Genomic DNA, 25,269 nt, shown 5'->3' with positions numbered 1-25,269 from the left:
CATTAGAAATGTCCATCCATAGTAAGACAAAGAAGTGCCATGATAAATAAGACAGCTTAGTGAAGTTACTATAACATGCAGCTAAGACAGTACTGAATGAAGTAAAAAAGTAATAATGTTTGAATCTGAACAAAATCACAAGTTACACAAACATGAGGAGCCTAACCTGACTGGGCAGTGCGACGTTTGTGGTTTAATCTCTTATCCTCGATGTAACATTTTCCCAGCAGCTCTAAAGGTTGCTGTATCGTTAATGTGATGTTCTGTCACAATCAGCCCTGATAGCTGATCTAAATGCTCACTTCACTCACCTGCCGAACCCCCCCACTCACTATCATTCAGCTTATCCACCTTCTCCTTCTGCTTTATATACGTTTCAGCCTAGCTATCAGGGCCTGATCATTGTATATTTGAGTTAGTGTTTTTGAGTTTGACTTATGCCTTGGTTCTATTTTTCGTTCTGGGAGGCCAGTGATTAGAGAGGATTGTTAGTGTTAGTCTTGTCTTAGTGTGTCCTGGCTCTTGTCTGCTGAGCATGCTATGTTCCTAATTAGGCCCGACGGGGGATGGGGGGCTAGTTTAAAGCTCTGTAGTCCAAGCTCTTATCCACTGAGGTGTGCCTTGCTCCTGTTTTGGGTCAGTGGAGGGAGCCAGTTTAAAGTTCCGCAGTTCTCCTGGTACAATTTCTCGTCTCTGCCTCAGAATTACTGAGCCCGTCTGTCTCCATCTGACCGTGTCTGCCTAAGCTCGTTCCTGGTCTCAGGGAATTGTGATTCTACCTGAGCACTTGGTGGATTCCTGGAACCCTGGATCTGTCTGTTCCTGCTCTAATCGGAACCCCTGACCGGGTTACTGACTCCTGGAAGTCAGGATCGTCCTGTTCCATGACTTCGACTCCTGCCTGCTCTCAGGTGCTGCTACATCGGGAACAGTCTGGGTTGCTCCTGCCGCATCTTGGTGGAAGTACATTGGCTGACTAAACTGTTAAACCAGGTAAGTGACTCACATTGATAATCATTTTCTGTCAGATTATCGTGGTCACTTACCTGTTTCCCCCCTATCCAATGTGTAAGTGATGGATTGTTCCCTGCTTCCCCCCCGCAACCGCTGAAGGTCCACAGCACCATGTTCTGTTTCTTTTGTTTGTTTTAATAAACGTTTTGAAGCTACCCACTTACTTGCCTGAATACTGGGTCCTACTTTCTGGAGCGTATGACTGTAACACAAAATGTATTTTTATTTAGTGGCTCATCTAAAGAGATAGAAAATTGACTTCCTGGACATAAACATATTCTAAAAGCCTTAAAAGGATTAAAAAATGGCCAAAGACATATTGTAGCTAAGTTATTCTGTAATGTTTGCTAGAATTTGAGTTCTAATAACAATGATGCTGCTTTAAACAAGTCTTTTTAAATCTATTTCAATAAACTGGAGAGACATCAAATAAGAGTGTGCACTGCCCAATAAGAAGTTAAGATAAAAATAAAACAAATTCAGGTGAGGTGAAATGATTAACTGCTCAGTGAAAAGGGAAATAAGTGTATTTAAGATCAAGGAATTATTTTAATAAACAGCTATGGTGTCAAACATGGTTCGGAGTCTAAATCTAAACTATAAAACACTAAAAATACAGAGATGGTAATAAATAAAGGAAGTTTCAGTACTATGTGATCTTAATAATTCCCCCTTAGTGTGACACAAGCACTACGACAACAACAGCTGAAACGATCAAAGGGTGTCTAATGACTCTGTAGGTGTTGAAGCCAAATCTTAAATAGGACTAATTAAGTCACTCATCCAAATTCAATGCCCTGCTTTGATAAATTAATCAATTTGTACATATGATGAAAAAATATCTTTTCACATTGAGAGGGAAAATAAAGTATTTACTGTACAAGACGTATCAACAAACTGAAAAACGTTGTGAGGAATGCTCCAGTCCAGTAGATTCTCACAATACTTTTGAAAGCATTTTTCAGCACTTTGTTAAAAAACTGTTGACTTTCAAGATTTTGGTAACCAATTCTGATGGTAAGAAAAGCTGTAGAAAAATAAAGTTGAAATCTCAAGATTAAAAGACCAAATGCCCTTCGCTGTTTTTTTCTTTTTTACTTTTTTAATCTCCACACAAATAGGAGGAATAAATCAATTCATGTTAGATTCCTGTTACTATGAAAAGGTTTATTTTTTTAATTTCAATTTTATTCAAAACTTTAGAAGATTGCTCTATAGGTAGAGGACGGAAAGGGAGGGGGGAGGTTTCTCCTTGTGGCTGTCTCCTTTCACCAAAACTCAAACTCTTGAAGGTGAACTCGATTCCCCGCTGATGCTTCCTCCCTCTGATAAGGTCTGGTCATGTCGAAGGCAGGGCCGCTAGACGTAATGATTGGGGTCACTGAGGTAAAATGTTGTGATGGAGTCATAAAAAAGAAGAAGGGGCGTCTGAGTGGGCTGAAGTCCAGTTCAAGGATTTAACAGTATGGAGAGAAAAAAAAGAAAGATTAACATTAATAGAGCAGAACAACTCTTTTATACTAAACTGAAATACTTACAAACATAAGCTGAAGATTGTAATATTGATTGAGACAGCTCTGAAAAGTTACACCCCTTCCTCTCAAAAAATTTAGCCTTAAAATGGTAAGAAAGATCCCAGAGTCCCTAGCGGCGTCCCTCAGAGGTTAGACCGTGGGCCCACTTTGTTTACCCTTTATATTAACATCGTCAGTCACTTGCAGACGCACATCACTAGTAATTTTAACACCTTTCTAGAATGAGTAAAATTCTTTAAAAACTCCAATATAAGTAAAATAAAAAATGTCCTAATTAGTTATTAATTCCAAAGGAAAATTAAAGATTAATGGGACTAATTAATAAGGAATTAAGACATTTCTTTAGAGTTGTTCCAGGTTATGATCAGTGAACAGGTTAATTTCCTGTAGTAGTCAGTATTACAGCAGACCTAAAGAACCCTCTGACTTAAAAATGTTGTTGTACAAACGTATCATGAAATAAAAGCTCAGGCTTTCCCAAAATTATATTAATTTTAAAGCAGGATCATTTTAGTTCCAGAAATAACATAAAAAGTAGACTTCTGTCCCCAACTACTTGGTTTTCTACTAAATTGGGGTTATTCACACCTTAGTAACTCTTTTGTCACACAGAGAAAGTCCCTCGGTGGAGAAGGCTGATTGTTTGTAGGGCGTGTCAAACTTCCATTCCAGGTGACATAGAATGAAATGGGTTCATTTTACAATTAATTTCCTGCTTATTGCTCCTTTAAAGCTTAATGACTTAATGGGACATTTGGCCAAGCCCAATCCATGTATGAAATATGATAACATATATATACTAATAAAATTAATTTGAATCTTATCTTATTACATTAATATTTAAAAGGTTACAGATATCAGTCAAAGAGCATAAAAAGTGAGAATAGCAGCCTGAATTTCAACGTAATGGGGACAAATTGGAGCATAGCAACAAGCTGCACTAAAATACACTCCTGAGGACCCTGGAGCAAAGTGCTTTGCATGGGATTCTAACCGACAATCTTCCAACTGTGAGGCAATGTTTTTTAGCATGTGCTTCTGTCATTCTGTTTAAAGCCAAGCTGTTTCACAGCCTGAACCATTTAAGGTGTCATAGACAAAGCTAAAATAAAGCCAAACAATAACTCACTAGTACCAACTACTACGTATATATCCTACAACAATTTCCACATTCAATCAATACCTTAATGGAATAGTTTTGTGAAAACTGAACGCAGCCCAAAAGCTCCAGACTTTTATAAAATAAGAAAAGCTGAAACTTAAAAGACTTGTATTTTTCCTTTTATTCCATCTATACAGGAACCACAACGATAGAACGATCAGAATATGTAGCTCTCTAAAACGAATTCCTGCTTCGTAGATCTTTAGTAAAATTATTCCATGCAGGATCTGCTTAAAAAGTGTGTACTCACTAGAACTAAGAAAGTAGAGCACATCAGCCCAGTTATAAAGTCCTTCCCCTGGCTCCCTGTATATCAGAGAACCATTGGCGTGTTCAGGGAGTGGTCTTGGGTGGCACAGGCCACCCCTGAAATCTGATTGGCCACCCCAAGTGCCACCCCACAATTTTAAAAGATGATTGGCTATATGCCCAGTTAGAGGCGGGCCACTGCACTGAACGTAAAATGCGCTCTTGTTTTGAGTTGAAGTTGAAGAAGGCGCGAAGAAGACGTTGATGAACCTACAGGTGAATACATTCTCCAGTCTATCAGAAAGCAGCACGTCTCTGGCGCCACGTTGTGAAATATGTGAGTAGCCTACATTTTACTACACTTACTGTGCCTGTAGTTAGAGGCTGTAACGGTAATAAGCTAAACATGTACCCTGTCTTGTTTTATTTATTTTATTGTAATTGGCACACGGCTGTCGTCTCCTCATCTCGTTAGAAAACACTGTTTTGACTATCAACGATGCTAACGCTAACATTTAGCTATTCTGTACTGAGTAAAACTGTTATATTAGACCCCTATAACATCATTTACATTTCATTTTCATTCTTGTGTGTGCACAATTATTTATTGTACAACATATAAGAATGCCGTGCATTATGGGACTATTACAGTATGAAAAGAAGTCAGAATGTTAAAGATTTCTTCGCAAGGAAGAAATCTAAGATAGAGCCAGAGCAGGGGCAGAGCAGTCAGTCACAGGATGAGAGCCAGCCTTCAGCCTCAGCTGTACACACTGGTATGTGAAATCCTGATAGTTCAAGTTTGTTCTCATGTTTGAACTTACTAATTTGGTTTGATTGTACCATACCTCTTAGTTTACTTAGGAAAGGCTGATTGTATTATCATTCTAATCACAGCTTATGCATTATTATAGAGTCACCCTCAACATCACATACACATCAGGGTATGTATGAATTTACCTTCTTTAAAACATTATGTGCATTGATTCGAACTGAGATATTTCAAATATACTACAGTGTCATATACTGTCATTAAGTGTGTAGACAATTTTTTAAACAATACTGGTGTGAAAAGCCTAAATGTGACAATTTGAATTATAATGAACTGATAAAATCTCTGTATTGCTACAGGTGTGTCCAGGGCTGAGGTTCTTGCAGGCCATCCACAGGGGGATAGTGGTGTGGGAGCCTCTTATAGCCAGCCGGGACCTATTGGTATGTCTTAACAATTCATTTTTCATATGAAGTATAATATATTTAGGCACATTTTCATTCTAATGACAACCTATGTGTTATTGCAGAATCAGGTGAAGATTCTTGTGATGAGGGCCCTTCACCATCACACATGTAGCATAGTATGTATGCTTTACCTTTTTTTAAATTAACATCACAGTATCTGCTTTTATTTAGATCAGGATACCAATAATACTGGTGTTTAAAAACTTTATAGGTGGACTGTGTTTTTTTTAAAATGTGCATTGTTTACTTATGTTGGCATGGTAAGGTAAGCTATATTTGTTTTGTACAGTCTGTACCTCTACCAAGTTTTGCACAGTTTCATCAAGCAAATATCAATATATATATATACCAAAGTCTAGGTGTGGGTGTGTATTTTCTTGTGTGCATGTGTGCGTGCATATGTGAGTGTATATGTCTGTGCGCAGGCGGTCCTGCTCATACTTCATGCCACCCCTGCATAAGTCAGTGCCCCACTTGTGCCACCCCTATCAAAAATGCCTGGACACGCCCCAGCAGAGAACAGACTTTAAAATCCTTCTGTTGGTCTATAAATCACTGAATGACCTCGGTCCAAAATATATTTACAGACTGTTTGGCAGTGGATTAACAGCCAGACCTCTCAGGTCTACTGGATCAGATCTACTCTGCAGAACCAGAACCAAACCAAATATGGAGAAGCAGCTTTAGTCCGTGTGCTCCATTGATCAGAAGTGAACTTCCAGAAAACCGGAAAAGAGCTAAAACAGTCAGTTGCTTTAAATCCAGTTTAGAAAATTATTTATTTTGACTGTGCTACCAAAACCACTGCAGTGTTGTTTTTATTTAGATTTTTTTTGAGGACAGAACCTTAAATTGTCTTGCTATGGAAATGTGGTATAAATGTAAATAATCTTGCCTTTCTTTAAAGATATTTTGTAACATTATAAAATGCTGTATAAACCCTTTATTTGGTAAACTTTCTAACTTCTAAATTGCATTCTTGTTGGCTTCCAACCTCCTTTCTTTCTTCATTACAGCGATTGTTAAGTGTCTGAAATGGTCTTTAAATAGTTGCTCGTTACAATTCCTGTTGCTCAAGGACATGAATGTATCACACAGTAAGAGTGGATTTCATGATCCAGCAAATCCATGCTGTGAATCTTAGATTCTGTCATGCAAAAGTTCCTGTGAATGTTTACTCTTTAATCCAATGTCAGACTGTTGTTATTTATCCTTAATCTACATTGGTGCTCTTCCCCTGCAGTAGTTGATCTATGTTTCTCATAACATTCAGTCATAAGTATTCAACTATTTACTATCAAACCTGCATTTGTTTATGACAAACTGTATATACCCAAAAGTATTGAAGCCAACTCTGTGCTAGCTTGTCTTTGTGTATGCCCCCAACAAGTGTAAAAAAAAACTACTTGGCTTATTTACTACTTACTACTTCTGATACTGATGTACCAAAAGCAAATTGGTCTTGAAAATGTGCACAGCCCCTCTTCAACTCCAAGGTTTCCCTCCTGCAGGTTTTTACAGTTGCAGCACTCCTCAGTGACCCCTACAGGATATGCTGGGAAGCTTTTTTTTAATATCGATCCAGTTTAATCCAATTTCTATAAATCCTCTATTCCATCTATTAACTATTACCACTTATCCCTGCATAGTTGTTGAGGGGTTACAGTAGTGTGAAAAGGTGTTTGTCTGCTTCCAGACTTTTTTATTTTTTAAGCAATGATTGAAAAACATCAGTCTGGTCACCAGCTCATCACTTGAAAACGATTGGTGTTCCCTAGGGAGCGTGTTTGCCAGTTTAGGGTACTCTAGCCAAGCCTTGTTTATGCTGAGTCTAATCTGAGTTTTGCATTTTGAGTTTTTGTTCTCTAGCCAAGCTGAGATCACATTGAGTTTTACTGAGCGCTTGTTTCTCCTTGAGTCTCAACTTTGTTTGTTCTTTGCCTTTTGGCAGGAAGCCTTCCTGCAAACTTGACCTTTTCGGACCGCCTTCTCCCAAGTGGGATCAACTGAGTCTTACACTGAGCGAGGGATTCCAAACAGGAGGTTTGGATCCAGCCACCTTTGAGCACGCTGAGATCACTCTCTGAGTAAGTCATCTTCACCACGACCCGTTCAAGTACCACAGGATAACTGAGTTGCAACCGGCGGCTACATCATTCCACTCCGTCCGAGTTCTGGGTAAACCCTGTTTCCCCCTCCACGGAATCAAACAAACCCTGGAAGACCAACACACAGACTGGAGTCTGTGTCTCTTCTTCTCTGGAAATGTGAGTGGCAACAAAACCTCCCCTTCAAGATAAATAACTCCAATTCCTCACTCAGCCTGAATCTAACAGTCTGTCTTCCCCTCGTCTTTCAGTTTCATGGCCTAGCAGAGTTCGTCGGAACTCTGCACCGAACTCAAGATACCTTTCAATAAAACCCGTTCAAACTTTTACTCTGTGTCTCTCTGTTTGGCTTCACTGCATGTGGGTCCGAGCTTTAGATAAAATCATGACACATCTGTGCTATTGTCCCCAAGTCAAGAGGTAAATGATGAAGAAAGAGGTTCAGTATTTACTGGAAAATGGTTTGGCTATTTAAAAAAAAGTAGCTCCTGGAGCCCTCCATGTCTTCTTACACCAAAGTCAGATGGTTCTCAATGTTTTAATACAGACTTTCAAAGAATAAATGCAGTTACAGTCCCTGATTTGCAACCATTGCCTTGCATGGAAGACTGCATAGAGCGCATTGGTCCAGCCACCTATATAACCAAATTGGATCTGCTGAAGGGGTACTGGCAAGTTCCCCTAAATGCCAGATCTTCTGATATTTCAGCTTTTGTCACACCAGACCACTTCGTACAATACCCAGTGATGGCATTTGGAATGCGAAATAAACCAGCTACATTTCAGCGACTGATCGGCACTGTATTAGGAGACATTAAGAATTGTGCTGTCTATTCGGATGACATCATAATCTATTCATCATCCTGGACTGATAGGGCTTGGTCGTCATGACGTAAGCACTTTGCGTCGCCGCCATCTTGACGGCCTCTTTTACCGCGGCTCAGACTACTGCCTATGACTACCGCATACTGTACTCCCTCTCAGCCGTGTTTTAATTTGATTAATTTCACCTTAACTTGATTTCAACCATGGTAAACCGTTGCTGTATTGTGGGCTGTAACAGTGCAACACATGATCGCCATGGGAACAACATAGAAAATGGGTTAACTTTCCACTGCTTTCCTGCCTGGAGGCGTAACCATGGAGACCAAGTGTCAGAGATAAAGAGTTGTCGGCTAGATTGGATCGCGGCTGTAAGACGACCGAACATAACTTTCCACAGTATCCCGATGTCAATGAGAGTGTGTTCCCTGCATTTTCATTCTGGTAAGTTAAAGATGCACGGTTTTATTTTATAGCCTACATTGTTTCTTTCCTTCAAAGTTGGGATCTTTTACGGGGAAATAATAAAATCGGCAGTGGGAAAAGGCTCAAATACGTTGGCAGTTAACGTTACTAACTACACCTTTGAAACACATAGCAGCTAGTTAAAAGTACATTACATGCGTGAGTGGTTGTTAGCATTAGCGGTTAGCAGTTGCTAAACTAGCAGGTTCCAGAGCCCGTCTGATCACAGCTTACCTTTGTTGGGATTACTGTGTTCCCACTGTTTGCTGGCTTTATGATCTGCAGCTCCTGAACCCATCCATTCATGAACTGCACATGAGACTCCAAGGACTTGTAGCTTGGGAACTGTTTAAGTATAGGCGCTCACTCATCGGTGCTCCACTCATTGTTTGGAACTTCATATGGATCCAAATTATTAATAATGCTGATTTTGTCAACATACCGGTCCGTGGCTTCTCTATTTAATGTGTCCTGGTAAATTCCAGATCTTTTTCGGGATTTTAACATCTTTTTTCTCTCTACTTCTACGTCACTTCTTTCAACAACAACGTTGTATGAAAGCTATGTTTACGTTTGCGTAGCCCTCAATATGACCGCCACGTCCCACAATGCAACGTGGATCCCGAGCCCTATTAACACCCTGAAGATTGTGTTGATATGATCAGTCCAAAAACAATTCTCCTTTAGGTGGCAGTAATATGATTTAAAGGACAATGGTGCCGCATAGACGGGAACAGAGAGTTGCTGCTAGCACCTGGATCTATGCATTTATAGCAGAAGTTAAAACTTAACATGCAAATGTTACAGCAAACTCCTGCAGCACTGGATTATTCACAAGTAGGGTTTCAAGTTCATGGAAAAACTAAAACCCTGGAGTAAAACATTGACATCGTTGTGCTTAGTGCAAAGGAAAATCGCAATAAAATCTCAATCCCAAAATTGGTTGAAAATTATCGCAATTTAGATTTTTGGCAAAGGCTAGTGTTTACACAACAGACATCAGGACAAGATAGCTGTGATGTAGAAAATGGTGGAGGACATGTTCTAGTAATTATACTATACAATTTTGTGTCAATAATACAATTTACTAATGGAACAAGGTAAAGAGGATGTGAGGTCTTAATCTCATCAGCTGGTTTTACCACTTATTCACAATGACTCCTTCTTTTGTGCTTCCTCCGTTCTAGTCAGTGTAGTAATTCCCACTGGCTCATTGCAGTACAGCACGACGAACAGCCATTTTGAAAATGTAAAACCCCACACAGGAAGTCAAACAAGCAAAGGGTAGAGTGGAACTGATAGTTTTTAAAATAAGATGCGATGCTACACACTAAATGTGGATTGCTGCAGTGCTAATTTTGCCAGGGATGACATTGTAACATAACCACTATGTTATTTTTTCACCTTTTGTATAAAGCACTTTAAACTGTACCAATGATATACTGTCTGGTAGAACAGTTATGTCTTGGATAAAATTATTTCAAAACTCCACTGGTTAAAAAATGATGATGTAAATTAATATGCTGGGTTTTTTTGGTGTGGAAACATTTTTGAATAAAAAGGGGTGTGTGCATCGGCGCGCGCGGCTCGACAGGTGAGAAAGACGCGCACTGACAGGTCTGTGCAGCGGGAGATTTTGTCTTGTTGTCCGTTAAAAAGAAATCGAAAAATAAAGGAAGAAAGATGAACCACGGGCAGAGTTTGTCCCAGCGCCGCAGATCACCGCAGAGATTTGAGGTAAACTGATTGTCGGAGTTTGCACCCAGAGGACGCCGCCCGGTGCAAAGAGACGCCGCCCAGGGGGAAAAAAGGACGCTCCGGTGAGATCTGGACCTTATTTTTCTTTTTGGGGATTTTTGGTGGTACCACTCTTTTTCTAATCTTTTTTTGGGGCGGGTTTACTGTTTGGATTTTTCGTTTTGCAAAAGACTTTGGACTGAAACGGTTCCAGGATTTTACTTTGGGTTCGAAGTGTATGGAACTCCTGTTGGGACATTATTATAAGAAGAAAAAAGAGACGAACAGTTTTGGACTTTCAGTTATTAGCGATGTTTTTGTTTGTTTTTTGCGGATATAAATTGAGACTTTGAGTTTACTTATAAACTGGTTGTGAAGGTTTTTTGGTTTATTTATCATTTATATTGAAATATTATTGAATTAAACTTTGGATTTCCTCGGTAATAGTTTTTTTTAATTATTATTATTATTATTTTAAATAAATCTTTGTTTTTCCTTAAAATTGTAATATTTTGCCTGATTTCCTGTGAAAAAACCCCCTTGAGTTTTTGTGAGTTCCGCTTTAATCTGGCTGAATTTTACAAAATGGTGGCCAGTATGGGGCCAGGAATATAATATCAGGTTTTGTGTTACATGAGGTGATACATTTAAAGAGAATCTTGTTTTACATTTGGATTTATTTAATTTGAGTGTTTTTTCTTTTAAGATGGATAACACACCCTCTCAATCACAACATGCTGAGGAAAGAGATATTGATCAGGATGAGGAAGAAAATGGAGCAGGTCTTCTTGTAGATCAGGAAGAGGCAATTAGCACCAGAGGGGGAGAAACCTGGGTTACTAGGATAAATCCAGTAGGTGAAATAACTTCTCTGATTAGCTCCCTTTATGTATCAGATAATGATGTTGAAGAAAGAGAAGACGAGGAGGAGGAATATCTCACTATGTCAGACATAAATTGTATCAGGAATGATTTAACCAACATGGGGGTTAGGATTTCATCATTGGAAGAAGATTTTAGGGCGTCTGTAGAAAGTGCTTTGAATAGGGAGCAAAACATCAGGACATATGTAGACAGAAATGTTGAGGCCCTGGAGCAATGCATGAACACAGCCTTTAAGGAATTTGAAGCTAAGATCGTAGACTGTTTGCTGCGACGAGATGAGAAGTGGAAGGCTGAGATAGAGAGGTTGAAGCGCGCTAGACTCTCTACAGCTATTCATTCCCTTGATAGTGGCAGACCAAGTCTCCCTGTGCCATCTGATCATCTCTCTTCTACCATGAAACATACTATCCCTGAAACATCATCTCCACCTTTAGCCCTACCTGTTCAAAGGGTACCACAAGGAAGCTTTGGATCTTCATGCCTTCAAAGGACGGATCAATCTACCACCTACATCCCTCCAGGAGCAGTTCCAGTCACGCCATCAACAAACTGTGGGATAGTAGACCTCCCGGCATTGACCTCCAATCAGACAGTTCCAACCTCAAGTAGAACATCTGTAGTCATTTCCAAGCCACCTGTGCACATGGAGTTTCCCACATTTGAGGGTGCAGAAGAGGTTTCTGATGTCTTAAATTTCATTGATCAGTGCGAGACATTCCTAACAGTACGGCCCCTGTCTGATCCTGAACTATTGGGAGCCTTAACAGCTGTCTTAAAGGGCTCTGCTCGGTACTGGTGGAGTGTGGCTAAAAACAAGGTTCACAACTGGCTTGAATTTAAAAATGCCTTTTGTGCTGCTTTTCTGCCTCCCGATTATCTGTCAGAGGTGGAAGAGAAATTGAGAGACATGGTCCAGTTGCCAGAGCAATGTCTGAGAGATTTCGCCTTTGAGTATCAAGCACTATGTCTAAGATGGAAGCCAGACATCAGTGAGACGGAGCTTGTAAGAAGGATTTTAAACAACTGCAATCCGAAGATAGCAGGCTGTCTTCGTGGCACAGTCAACTCTATTGATCAGCTAATAAAGGTGGGATCCCAGGTTGAAAAAGACTGTGCTGGTGTAAAAATCTACTGGGGCAAAGTGGATCAGCATAAAGCCAAAGGAAAAGGCCCAGCAAGACCTAAGGCGAACCCCAGAAAGCCAGCCGACTCTGTATCTGTGGTTCAGCGAGGCCCTGCATCCTCTCTCCTTCATGTTCCCATAGAGGTGCGTGACAGGATGTATAATGCTGTTCTGGATACAGCTTGCACCTATTCCCTGATGAGAAATAGTCAGTGGAAAATAATTGCTCGAGAAGGGGAGGTTTTAAAGCCAGCTGACAACCAGAAGTTTGCTCTTGCCAATGGCAAAACCTACAGCGCTTTGGGGAAAGCGACAATCATTTACAGTTGGCATGGGATGATGTGGTCTTTAGAGACTTTTGTGGTTGAGGATAATAATCTCACCTTTCCCATCATCCTAGGACTAGACTTTTTGACCAAAACTTCTACCATTATCAACCTAGGTGACCACACGTATGGGGTAAAAGGTCCAAAAGGTTATACCTTTTATCCTTTTTCATCATCAGCTGCTCCAGCATCGCCTGTGCATGCTACTCCTTCTCCACTTTCTTTGATCCTGGCTCTGCCCATGGAAGAGGACAAAATACCCAACACAGAATTGTATCTAAGGCAGACTCAACATCCACCAGAAGTCCAGAAGCTTCTGAAGGCCTGGCCATCTGTATGCTCGGAGACATTGGGTAGAACATCTGTGGAAGAACACCGGATAATAACTACCGATGACATACCCATTCGCTGCAGAGCTTACCGGGTGTCTCCTTTCAAGCGGCAAATAATAAAGGAGCATATTGAGGCAATGCTCAAAGACGATATTATAGAGCCATCACAGTCATCATGGGGATCTCCGGTTGTCCTTGTTCCCAAACCAGACAAATCTTTTCGATTTTGTGTGGACTACAGAGCTTTGAACACCAAAACTCTTCAGGATGCCTATCCCATGCCCATCATACATGAGCTGTTGGAGTCAATGACTGGAGCAAACATTTTCAGCACCCTGGACTTGAAGTCTGGATATTGGCAGATGGCAGTGGCAGATGACAGCAAAGCAAAAACTGCTGTTATTACTCCATTTGGACTTTATCAATTTAAGTGTATGCCATTTGGATTGAAAAACGCTGGAGCATCCTTTCAACGTTTAATGGAGAAAGTTTTAGGAGAGCTACGGGGAAAGATCTGCTGTGTGTACATCGATGATGTGATTGTTTTCTCAGCCTCTGCTGAGCAACACATGAAGGACCTGGACACAGTCTTTGAAAAGCTCTCCCATGCCAATCTGACCCTCAATCTTAAAAAATGCAACTTTTTCCAGCAAGAACTCAAGTTTCTTGGACACATTGTGTCGGCAAAAGGTGTTCAAGTGGATCCAGAAAAAACCCAGGCCATTACGGTTTATCCAACTCCAACTAACCAGAAAACTCTACAGAGATTCCTTGGAATGGTAGGCTGGTACCACAAGTTCATCTCACATTTTGCAGAAATAGCTACACCTCTTTATCAGCTGCTCAAGAAAGATGCAAAGTGGGAGTGGACAGTTGACTGCCATCATGCTTTCATGGAGCTGAAGAAAGCTTTGGTGGAATCACCCATCCTGGGACAGCCAGATTTCAAGTTGCCTTTCGAAATTCATACGGACGCCAGTGACGTTGGTCTGGGGGCCGTCCTGGTCCAACCAACAACTGATGGAGAAAAAGTTATTGCTTTCGCTTCAATCATTGAAGGGAGCAGAACAGAACTACTCCACCTCAGAGAAAGAATGCTTGGCAGTTGTTTGGGCAGTAGAAAAGTGGCGGCACTTTGTAGAGGGTACAAAGTTTACCATTTATACCGACCATGCTGCCCTAACCTGGGCATTCAATTGCCCTAGAACCAGTTCTAGGTTAACACGCTGGGTGCTGAGGTTGCAAGATTTCAGTTTTGAAGTGAGATATAGAAAAGGAATGCACAATGTAGTGCCTGATGCCCTGTCCCGAGCGTTGCCTTCTGACCCGCCCGGACCAGCACATGTAGCCCTGAACTCTGCTAATGCCTTGTTAGGTTTACCCCTATCAATGGCAGAAATCAAGGAAGAGCAGGAAAAAGACTCAGACCTCATGGAGATGGTTCAGGATCCAAGATACCAGAGGCCTGACAGGATCCTCTTCCACGAAGTCCACGATCTCTGGTATAGGAAAACCCCACTTAAAGATGGCATGAAATATCAGTTGGTGGTTCCCAAGTCATTGGTTCCTCAATTTCTCCAGTATTTCCATGATCGACCACTGAGTGGACATCTGGGCAGACTAAAGACACTCCTCCGGCTGTTGGAGGTAGCCTGGTGGCCGTCGGTTCGTAAAGATGTATGGACTCATGTAAAGAATTGTGCAGTTTGTCAGAAGTACAAACCAGAAAATCAAGCTCCAGCTGGATTCCTGCAACCCACATCTCTGACAGAACCCTGGGGAAAACTTGGGGTCGACTTAATGGGACCTTTTCCACGCAGTAAAAAAGGAAACATCTTCCTTTTTGTGGTGATCGACTACTTCACGAAGTGGGTGGAAATTTTTCCTTTAAGAGACAGCAAAACACAGAGGCTCATCACTATCCTCCGGGAGGAGATATTTACTCGTTTTGGAGTTCCTCAAAGCATTGTGTCAGATCGTGGCCCCCAGTTTACCAGTCAAGAGATGTCCAATTTTTGCTCTATGTGGGGGGTAAAGCACTATTTTACCACCAGCTATCACCCCCAATCCAACTTAACTGAGCGGGCTAACAGAACTATCAAAACAATGATAGCCTCATTTGTTGGACAGAACCACAATCAGTGGGACAAACATATATGGGAGTTCCGTTTTGCCATCAATGGTGCTCAACATGAGACCACAGGGAGAGCCCCTGCAGAACTAATGTTGGGACGTCAACTTCAAGGGCCGTTGGAGAGGATGATAGCCAAACCACCATCACCTCAGCAAACCATATATAAGTTGATGGAGCGACACAGTGAGATGAAGGAAGAAGTCAAACGGAAAGTTGGGATAAGTCAAGCCCGACAAGCCAAATATTACAATGCCCGGAGGAGAGGTGCACAGTTCCGGCCGGGAGATTTGGTCTGGGTAAGGTCTCATCCTCTTTCCAAAGCAATAGATGGTTTTTCCTCAAAGCTAGCGCCAAAGTGGTCAGGTCCAGCTACAGTGAGGAAACAGTTAGGCCCAGTAAATTATCAGCTCCAGTGGAGAGACCAGCACACAGAGATAGTTAATGTGGTTAACTTAAAGCCCTATTTTGGAGTTCAACCTCCTTTGCCTCCGGCTGGGGGGGGGGGATTGTAACATAACCACTATGTTATTTTTTCACCTTTTGTATAAAGCACTTTAAACTGTACCAATGATATACTGTCTGGTAGAACAGTTATGTCTTGGATAAAATTATTTCAAAACTCCACTGGTTAAAAAATGATGATGTAAATTAATATGCTGGGTTTTTTTGGTGTGGAAACATTTTTGAATAAAAAGGGGTGTGTGCATCGGCGCGCGCGGCTCGACAGGTGAGAAAGACGCGCACTGACAGGTCTGTGCAGCGGGAGATTTTGTCTTGTTGTCCGTTAAAAAGAAATCGAAAAATAAAGGAAGAAAGATGAACCACGGGCAGAGTTTGTCCCAGCGCCGCAGATCACCGCAGAGATTTGAGGTAAACTGATTGTCGGAGTTTGCACCCAGAGGACGCCGCCCGGTGCAAAGAGACGCCGCCCAGGGGGAAAAAAGGACGCTCCGGTGAGATCTGGACCTTATTTTTCTTTTTGGGGATTTTTGGTGGTACCACTCTTTTTCTAATCTTTTTTTGGGGCGGGTTTACTGTTTGGATTTTTCGTTTTGCAAAAGACTTTGGACTGAAACGGTTCCAGGATTTTACTTTGGGTTCGAAGTGTATGGAACTCCTGTTGGGACATTATTATAAGAAGAAAAAAGAGACGGACAGTTTTGGACTTTCAGTTATTAGCGATGTTTTTGTTTGTTTTTTGCGGATATAAATTGAGACTTTGAGTTTACTTATAAACTGGTTGTGAAGGTTTTTTGGTTTATTTATCATTTATATTGAAATATTATTGAATTAAACTTTGGATTTCCTCGGTAATAGTTTTTTTTATTATTATTATTATTATTTTAAATAAATCTTTGTTTTTCCTTAAAATTGTAATATTTTGCCTGATTTCCTGTGAAAAAACCCCCTTGAGTTTTTGTGAGTTCCGCTTTAATCTGGCTGAATTTTACAACGTTGTTCGTATTCCACTCTCAGTTTGTGGAATTCGTCCATGTATTGCCTTTTTTTTTAAATGTACCACATACACTTTATTTTTCCTTCATCTAAACTTCTGTCTGGTATGTGCTACGGAGCCAGTTTGATTCACCGGAACTGCTTCTATTTGTGATAAAATTCTAAAAAAAAAACAGCAAGGATGCAGGTTTACTAGTTTCCACCCACCTATTGTGCATCCACCCACTGTGTCCCTACAGGTGCAAATGATGCTAATCAGTGGTACCCTGTGAAGATAACATCCTGCATTCACAATTTCATTAGCTGCCTATGGCCTTATTTTGTGTTTAGTTTAGCAGCTAAGGGAGAGCATTTCATCAAGCTTCCCAATCTGCAACAACTGTTTTAAGAAACATGTATAATAGGAGTTACAACAACCTATTTTTTAACTAAATCAAAGACCTTGTCTGATTGGGTGTTCACAGTAGCTTTGTTGAAGGTGGTGTCAACAGCTAATGGATAATATATGTGCTTTATGCATTAGCATTTGCCTTTTTCAGTAGCTCCTCCTACATAATGTCTTCCTGCCCCATTAATGAAAGGCTTATTTACATCCATCTGCATAGATAAATTGTTTGTCTTGAGCAAGAAGACTCTTATTCATCCAGTTATGTTAAAATTGTGACATACAAAGCAGGGCTAAAAGAATTAATCGGATTAATCGATTATCAAAATAATCATCAACTAATTTAGTAATCAATTCATTTTTAACTGGAGTAGAGACTCTAAAACATGCCTTTAGTTGACTGAGCAGTAATTGAGCAGTAATTATACCAAAAAATGTGAAAAAAAAACTGTTGTATTTAAGAACATAAAAGCTTTTTTGTCTGTCAATATGTGTTATCCAGAAGTGGAAAAGTTTTGTGCTCTATTCCCACCCGCCCTCTGAAACCAATCCGTGCCGAGTTTGGACAGTTTGGATCTGTTAACCGAGCCAAGCTTGGTTCCTTACGATCATTTACACATCACGCTACATGGTTCCTCACCTCCTATCTGGTCCACGATACTACAGCTCTCAAGGCGGGAATTATGCAAACAAAAATGGTGCAACCCATAACATTTAGGAACCTATGTGCCTGTATAATGTCCTCAACTCAAATCTCAACAGGAGCCTGTCTCGCCAGGATCTCAGGTAGCATCACGCTCTTTTGATGCCATTTTTTGTTAATAAGCTGAGAAGAAGTTTGTGTTGTGAACAGGAGAAGAGACGTGAATTGCAAAGCTGGATATGCAGGAAAACTTGCAGAATGAGTCACTGACTGTAAACAGGAGATGGCGGTCTGCTCATGTGCTCTTTTTTATCAGCGAACTGAGCCGCAGATGAACCGAGCCCTACTGATTAACTAGTACTAGATTTAGTGTGGTTCAGTTTGTTAGGTTTATTCTTTATACATCCTGTGCATTGTTATTCTGTTAGCCAGATTAGGCCTTCCTTCATGTGGTGGATGTCACTGTGTGTACAGATGCCATCTAATCAGGACAGCCTTCGTGTCTTTAAAAATACACAGGATATGGGCACATCTTGGAGTGTCAGTTTGAGTGGCGTGTCAGTTTCTGATACCGACAGCTAACCTGGAATAAACGCTGTTACTTTTTTACTCCTGTTTAATAGTCCTTTTTTATATGGTTTTACCCAGTTTGAGTTAAGAGTAGTAATTAACTTGCTCCCAGGTAAATAACCGGTAGGGAAGTTCTGAGGCGCAGCTGCCTTCAGGTAGCCTCGTGAAACCATCCTGATCTCGCGAGCTTTCAAGATTTCGCTCGCTAGTCAGTCTTGAGACTCTCCGTTGAAGAAAACTTTGAGCCGTTCACCAAACGAACGTCCAATCAGCGTTGGCTTTGAGGCGGGTTGAGGTGTGACGCAACGAGAAGCGTGACAGTTCAGTCTAAAGAACATGGCGGCTTCAGCCGATGAAACTAGCGTTAGCGTGGCTATCGAGCAAGTTTTATTGGAATTACAGAGTATTTCTTCACTGAAAGAAGAGCAAAACACTGCTCTGGAGGCTTTTCTCAGAGGAAAAGATGTTTTTGCTCTTCTCCCGACTGGTTTCGGCAAGAGTAGCCTGGCTTGTGGTTGTGTTTTCGTCGTCGCTCTGTTAGTACGTCATATGCTACGTTGATCTGATTGGTTTATTTGGCCCGTCTACCACCAACATAGGCCAATTAGCTAACCAGTATTTTCGCCCCTTCCCAAAATTACTTCAACCGAAGGTTTCCAGATGGATATGCGGAGCAAATCCATCTGGCGGAGTCAGGTTAGCCTTCAGGGCGACCTAACTTCCATATTTAACAGGTTCAGTATTAATTTTGTAAACTAGGACGATGACGAAAATATTTCGTCAACGCCCCTTTTTCCCGTGACGATGACACACAAAAATTTGCCCTGTTTGACCCACACGGCGCCTGTTCCGCTGTGCCTTGCGCCGCTCAGTCAGTAGTAGCACAGGGCTTATACTCCTAGCTCAACTTCGCAGTTATTGCGTGGGGCTCGGATACCGGTGTACGGTTTGTTGGAGGAGCTGGGTAAATGTATGGAGCCATTTTGTTTACAACGCGAAGGACAACATCGGAGGAAGGATGCCACCAAAGAGTCTGCGGCTTCAAAATGGCAGGGAAGAACACAACGAATCTCAAGCAGCATCTGAGGTGCCAACATGCTGCCATATGGAAGAAGGTAAGGAACGGGTGGGCCTGTAGTAGCAGGAACGTATGTTCCGGGTGCGCACGCAGGCGCACATGCATGGGGATGTCTGTGTGCGCCTTTTTGTGTCTGTATCTGTCTGTCTCTCTGTCATAGAAGAAAGATGTTCTACTGATACACTGGATATTAATCGTCTCAATTTCTTCCAACTAGATACGTGACACAGTGACACCACAGCCAAATCTGACACGGAAAGATGGGAAGTCTGTTTGAGGATGAAGCCTTTGTGGATATGATGAAACAAGCCGACAAAAGGTTCAATGTGTGCAGTGTGATATATATTAAAAAGAGAATCAGTGAGTAACATTCTATTCTGCACAGTGCTATATAAATAAAATAGAGAAAAAGAGAAGCTGTTTTATTTACAGTGTTGACTAAAAGGACAACTAAGACTTAATTGGGAAGGCAATGACTAAATGTGACTAAGACTAAAATTGATTTTTGTCATTGTGGCTAAGCCTCAATTAAAAAAAGCTGATGAAATTAACACTGGTTCAGTTGTGTTCAGTTATGCTCCATTTACACTCAACAGTTATCTCAGTTACCGTGCTCGGACCGTTCTCGGCACGGTTTCAAAAGGCTAGTGTAAATGGGGTTATAGTTTCATCTGGTTTGATTTTGTAAAAAGTTCTTCTTTTTAACTTTTTGCTCTCTGACTTAAAAAAAAAAAATTATTGACAGATTAATTGATTGCCGAAATAATCGTCCGTTGCAGCACAATACAAAGGAAAAGTACCATGGCTTTTATTTGGATTTTTTAGTTTATTGCCTACAGTTATCTGGATTCCAGAGTACTATTCGTTTCAGTAACAAATTCATGCAACTATTAGTTGGTTACCCTGCTGGAAGCAGCCATCAGTAGGTGCATATTCTAGCCATAGTTTTTAATTTTAGCTGACACTGGTTTGGTTTCTTGCAGCTATAGTCCAACAACAAGTCACCTAAATCCCACCTAAATCTCTCCCATTCTGATGCTTTCGTTAAAATTAATTGCAGCACATCTAGATCCTGAAATAGATTATGCTGCCTCTGTATGAATACCAAACTATTCATTTTGATATTTATGTTGAAAGGCAATCTAAAAAGGAATACTTAATAAAGCTCATTATAAAGATTTTACTTTACAACTTCACCTAGACTACTTACCTTCTTAATCTGGAGTTATCTCTGTTTCCTGGTGTACGACCACTTTGGTGACCGACATATCTGGGTGCTGCTCCTTTGCCTCTTTAATAGCCTGAGCCAAAGCCTAAACAGTTACCATGACAACAGACAGAAAACACTGGGTCAGCTCCAGACATGAAGTAAAGCTTTCATCAATCAAACAGTTTTAAACCTTGTAGCCAAAATTCATGAAAACAGTTTAAATTCTGGGAACACACAACCAGATATTTCTAAAAGTGATACAAATAAACTATAGCTCAAAAAATAAATCAGATTAATCGATTATTGAAAAATCATCAACTAATTTAGTATCGATTAATCGTTAACTGGAGTATACAGACTGTAAAACATGTATTCAGCTGACAGAGTGACCCCCTTGGAGCAGCAATCATAGTAAAATTGTAAAGAAAATATACATTTTTTTAAATTTCGACAGATTCATCGATTTGCTAAATAATCATTAGTAGCAGCCCAAAAGTAAACTCAAATTCACGGCAAGTAGATATTAATACAGTCCAATTTTTTCCCCCAATTAAAATCGACTTTATATTTTGTTACTGTTTTGTCAGATTATTTTGGGAAAAAAAATATAATTGTGGGGCTAGAATTGTGTGCTGATAAGAAGACAAAAACAATAAAACAGCAAACTTCAGCCATTCTGAGCGCTCTCACTTCTTCCTCAAACTGACACCAGCTCCTCCAAAACAAGTCTCATTATTTGACTAGAAACACAATCTAGAAACAAGTAAAAGTTTCTTAAATTAAGTGTATTTACCTTAACCATTTAAAGCCCGATCCAAGAACAAAGCAAAACAGAAAATTACTTTTTTTTTGGTTTTTAGGTCCTTATTTGGCCTTTTAACAAAACATTTAAAAAGCAAAAACAGAAATACATTTTTGATAGTAATAATTTATTACTATGCGATAAGTCAAGATTATTTTTTGTGTAGTCTTCTACTGGCTGTTATCAGGTATATCCGATTGTGTACAATAGGATTTTGAGCAAAGTTTTTACCATTAAATTATGTAAAAGGTGTCAGACGCAAAACATTTCAGAAACCGTATGTATCAAATATGATACATTTGGCATTACAGGGTTAATCTGAGTAGGTAAATTATATAGTTTGCCAATGGAATTAACAGTTTTACTCTTAAAATAAGATAATTAGATAATATGCACTTGAAATAAGACAATATGATTGTGTTTTCTTATTTTAAGTGTAAATTGTCTTGTTCCATTGGCAAAATGTCTCTTTTACCTCCTAAATCCAAGAAGAAAGGCACTTATTTTAAGAAAATAAGTGTAGACTAACTCGCAGCAGAACACTTCCCTTTCTAAGCTTTACCATAATCAACAAACACCTGACAGCTAACCTTCTCCCATGAGAGTCAGCTGTGGAAAATCCAAACTTTGCTCAGACATTTTACTTGAACTTAAAATCTAAATTAAAGTAAAAAAGTGAACCACCATGGAACTACTGAATAACTATTGTTGTCTTGTAATAAAAAACAAAATCTGTGTCCTGATTAGATTCTGTGTTTTTCAGGAAATAATCTGGAAACAAAATGGTATTTTTTTTATTCTACGAAATCTCTTGTTCTTATATTTATCCCATGGATCTTTAAGAGATCTATTATCATTTTGTTTTAAGCAGAAATATTTCGAAACTTATTGTCATCAGTCAGTATCTTTACTTTAATTTAGAAATCAAAGGACAGTTGCTTTCTGTATTTTTGCGGTTTTCACCTTGTCATGATCAATTGCTGTGTCTCCGGTGATGACGATTCTCTTCTCTATCCGGGTCTCGGATATCCCTCCTTTCACCGTCTACAAGAAAAGAGTTTACACAGGCTCAAAACACTGATAAACTTAGATTAATTCATTTTCATTACCCCTAGGCAACCTTTGGATTTAAAAAAAAAAAAAAAAAAAGGAGAGACAAAACTAACAAAGACTCCCAGACAGCTGTTAAGCAGAATGTGGATGCTTCCACCAGGAAGAACAATCAGCAGCTAAACTGATTGATCATCAAATTAAAAAAAAAGATTCTGTGAAAATGCGTTGCCTGAGATTTAACTCTAATTGAATTTGTCGCCATCAAACTGAAATTAAAGAAATTCAACTTAAACAAAATAACTCCTGATCTTCCACATACAGTATGTCATATTACTCATAAAATACATGACTATAAAGTCAAAAGAGCAGGTCTCTTCTTCTGCATCCTAATATATTTGCAGACATAAAAGACGTATAGAATTGCTAAACTAGTCCCATCCTCCTCCACCTCTAAGTTGTTTCAGTCCAACTCCCTCCTGATTTGAAGTATCATAAACTTCCTGGCAAAGTAAATTTTGAAGTCATACACTGCAAAAAATGTAAATCTAAGTAAGTAAATTTTTCTTAAAACAAGTGCATTTCTTCTTGGATTGAGCAGGTAAGTAAGACTCTTTGCCAATGGAACAAGAAATTTTACATTTAAAATAAGAAAAATAGACTATAGTCTCTTACTTCAAGCGCATAATATCTAATTTATCTTATTTTAAGGGTAAAAATGCTCATTCCATTGGCAGATCATCTTATTTTCCTACTCAAATTTAAGGTAAATACACTTGTTTAAAGACATTTTTACTAACTTTCAGAACGTTTTTGCAGTGTACAGCCAAAGTGAATAAATGTGAATGAGCTTTCTGAGTATTCACTAATCATAAAAACATAGAACATTTTCTGCTTGCTGCTTGGACCTGGTGTCCTTACATGTCCTGCCCCTTACCCGCTGGAAGGAACACATGCTTCCCATGTGACCTCACATATCCACGCTCTGTTGCTAGCTGCCATGTTAGTACAGTAGGCAGGTTAGGATTATTTTAATTATCACCTGCCTGGAGCATGTCAGAACTAGTGTTGTCCCAAGAAGTTTATCTCATCGGGTCATTGTGGATAAAAAGTCTCTTCATTATGCACGTGGAAAAGATTTGGGAAAGGAATGAGAGTGGTGTCCTTCATCCTTGAACATGCTGCCCTCTGGGAAGCATTCGCTGCAGGTCCAGCCGGCTCTAAAGCAGCTTTTTCCCCTGCTGCCATCAGACTGAACTGTTAAACTCTAAACTTGACTCTGCATCACACTTGCAAAGTTTTTTTTGCGCCACCAATATCTGAATCGTTTTAAATAGGAAACAACTTAATGTTTCTACTGCGTTTTGCATCATATTTATTTTGCACTCCACTGAACCTTTCCATATTGCTAAAAGACCTTTACATTCCCATGAACGGTTTAACTTGTTCTCTCCAAACAAGTAGTTCTGCAGCTTTAAACAACAGAACTGCCAGACTGAACCAGGTTTCTGCTTCAAGCATCTGAAAAGATGTTTGACCTAAACTGGTGGGTGTATTTGTTTTATTGTTTTAAAGAAGAGAGAAGTCCGCTCATATTCAGAATTCAAACTTCTAAAAGTACTTTAAATATGAAATGATTCCATCCTGTTCAATAAATGATCAGTGTTTTTTATTCAGAGTAATTTTCATGTGAATGTGCTTTACTGGAGGCATCCATGTTTGTCAAAGAACACTACTGCCACCTACTGGTTTGTGACGTCACGGTGCGGTATCGGCTGTGTATCAAGTCCCAGTGCTGTATCTGGTGTTTGTCACAACGCGCTATTATCCAAGTCATCTTGAAAACATTCTTCTTCCAAATGTTGGCTACATATTACGAGTTTTTTCTCTGGCCAGAAGTTCGATGGCAAATCCTCCCTCTTCAAGTTGGCGATCCAACGACCAACCCGTCCGTGGAGGATCAGGAATCAGAAAGGTGGAATAACTCTTTTTTTTCACTTTTACCCGATGTATTCCAGCATCCAGCTGCCATGCACGTGGGCACTGTCAGTTTCACTATAGCTCTGGTGAATTTCAATGGTGAAGTCCTCTGGAAATCTTCAATAATTGTTGTTGATTGCAGATGTGTCTAGTAGTTCCCATTGATTTAGCTTGTAAAGCGGGGAGAATGGCGCTAGGCTTACCGCACCGTGACGTCACTGATGGAAGATGGCAGGAGGGAGGGGCTACTATATTTGGGCAACAATGGTCGCTCCCAGACTCAGTGCTTGCAACGAAAATTATTATTTTTAATTTTTTTACTGATCAACGCTAAATTAGTTCACCGCAAACATATTAGTTTTAGGCATAAACTAAACCAACTGACCATTCCTTGCTGACCGTTCTTTTTCTTTAATCCGTTTCCATCAAGGTTTATTGTTTGTTTCAGTTTTAAGAGAAAAGTTTACAAGCAATGATGTCTGGTTGGAGTCAAAGAGCTCTAAGGGACATTTATGAATAAACTGACTTGCAGTCAATGTTTGTGTTAATTCTTTGCATTTAACACGCCAATATACTGCTTGGTTAAAAGACTATAAAGTTAACCACCCACCTGATAAGCAGAAACTCTGTAGTTAATTAGTTTTGTCATCACCTAAGCAATAATATATTAGCATTTAACTTTTTTGTGTCTACGCAAGAACTGGGCATGGAAATTATAAACAGAGAAAATGAGAAGGACAGATGGAAAATGGCAAAAAACCCTAAAATAAACCAAAAAGAACATAGAACACAATCAAACAAACAGCCAAATAAATATCATATAAATTACTGGATTTGTTTTTATTGTGAAAACAGCCACAAGATTGAGACATTGTTGAACTTCTACCACACGGACATCCCCACATTGATCTATACCGTTTACAAGAAGTAAGAATACAGAGCTGTGGATCTTTGGTCTTCTTCTG

General features: G+C 39.9%; 1 protein-coding gene and 1 long non-coding RNA gene across 4 annotated transcripts in view; one reads left to right on the top strand and one right to left on the bottom strand.

The window, feature by feature from the left end:
- Nucleotides 1-1,233: 1,233 nt before the first annotated feature.
- Nucleotides 1,234-25,269, bottom strand: part of epb41a (erythrocyte membrane protein band 4.1a) — a 105,775-nt gene continuing 81,739 nt past the window's right edge. For 2 of the 3 annotated variants that reach the window (XM_038304041.1, XM_038304039.1), the window contains 3 exons: nucleotides 22,238-22,318; nucleotides 20,473-20,575; nucleotides 1,234-2,451 (listed from right to left, as the gene is read on the bottom strand). In XM_038304041.1, the coding sequence (XP_038159969.1) occupies nucleotides 20,477-20,575; nucleotides 22,238-22,318 (180 nt within the window). In that variant the 3' untranslated portion in view covers nucleotides 1,234-2,451; nucleotides 20,473-20,476. The remainder of the gene's footprint in view (nucleotides 2,452-20,472; nucleotides 20,576-22,237; nucleotides 22,319-25,269) is intronic. The other variant, XM_038304040.1, reaches the window with a different exon arrangement.
- LOC119795812 lies at nucleotides 4,135-5,361 on the top strand. Its single transcript, XR_005282374.1, has 4 exons — nucleotides 4,135-4,297; nucleotides 4,875-4,904; nucleotides 5,092-5,175; nucleotides 5,262-5,361. It is a non-coding gene; the product is annotated as an uncharacterized LOC119795812 (long non-coding RNA).

The sequence above is a fragment of the Cyprinodon tularosa genome, unplaced genomic scaffold (assembly GCF_016077235.1).
Source record: "Cyprinodon tularosa strain WSP-4 unplaced genomic scaffold, ASM1607723v1 ctg524, whole genome shotgun sequence".
Taxonomy (NCBI): domain Eukaryota; kingdom Metazoa; phylum Chordata; class Actinopteri; order Cyprinodontiformes; family Cyprinodontidae; genus Cyprinodon; species Cyprinodon tularosa.
The sequence above is the reverse complement of the archived record's forward strand: the minus strand, read 5'-3'. Positions and strand labels throughout refer to the sequence as shown.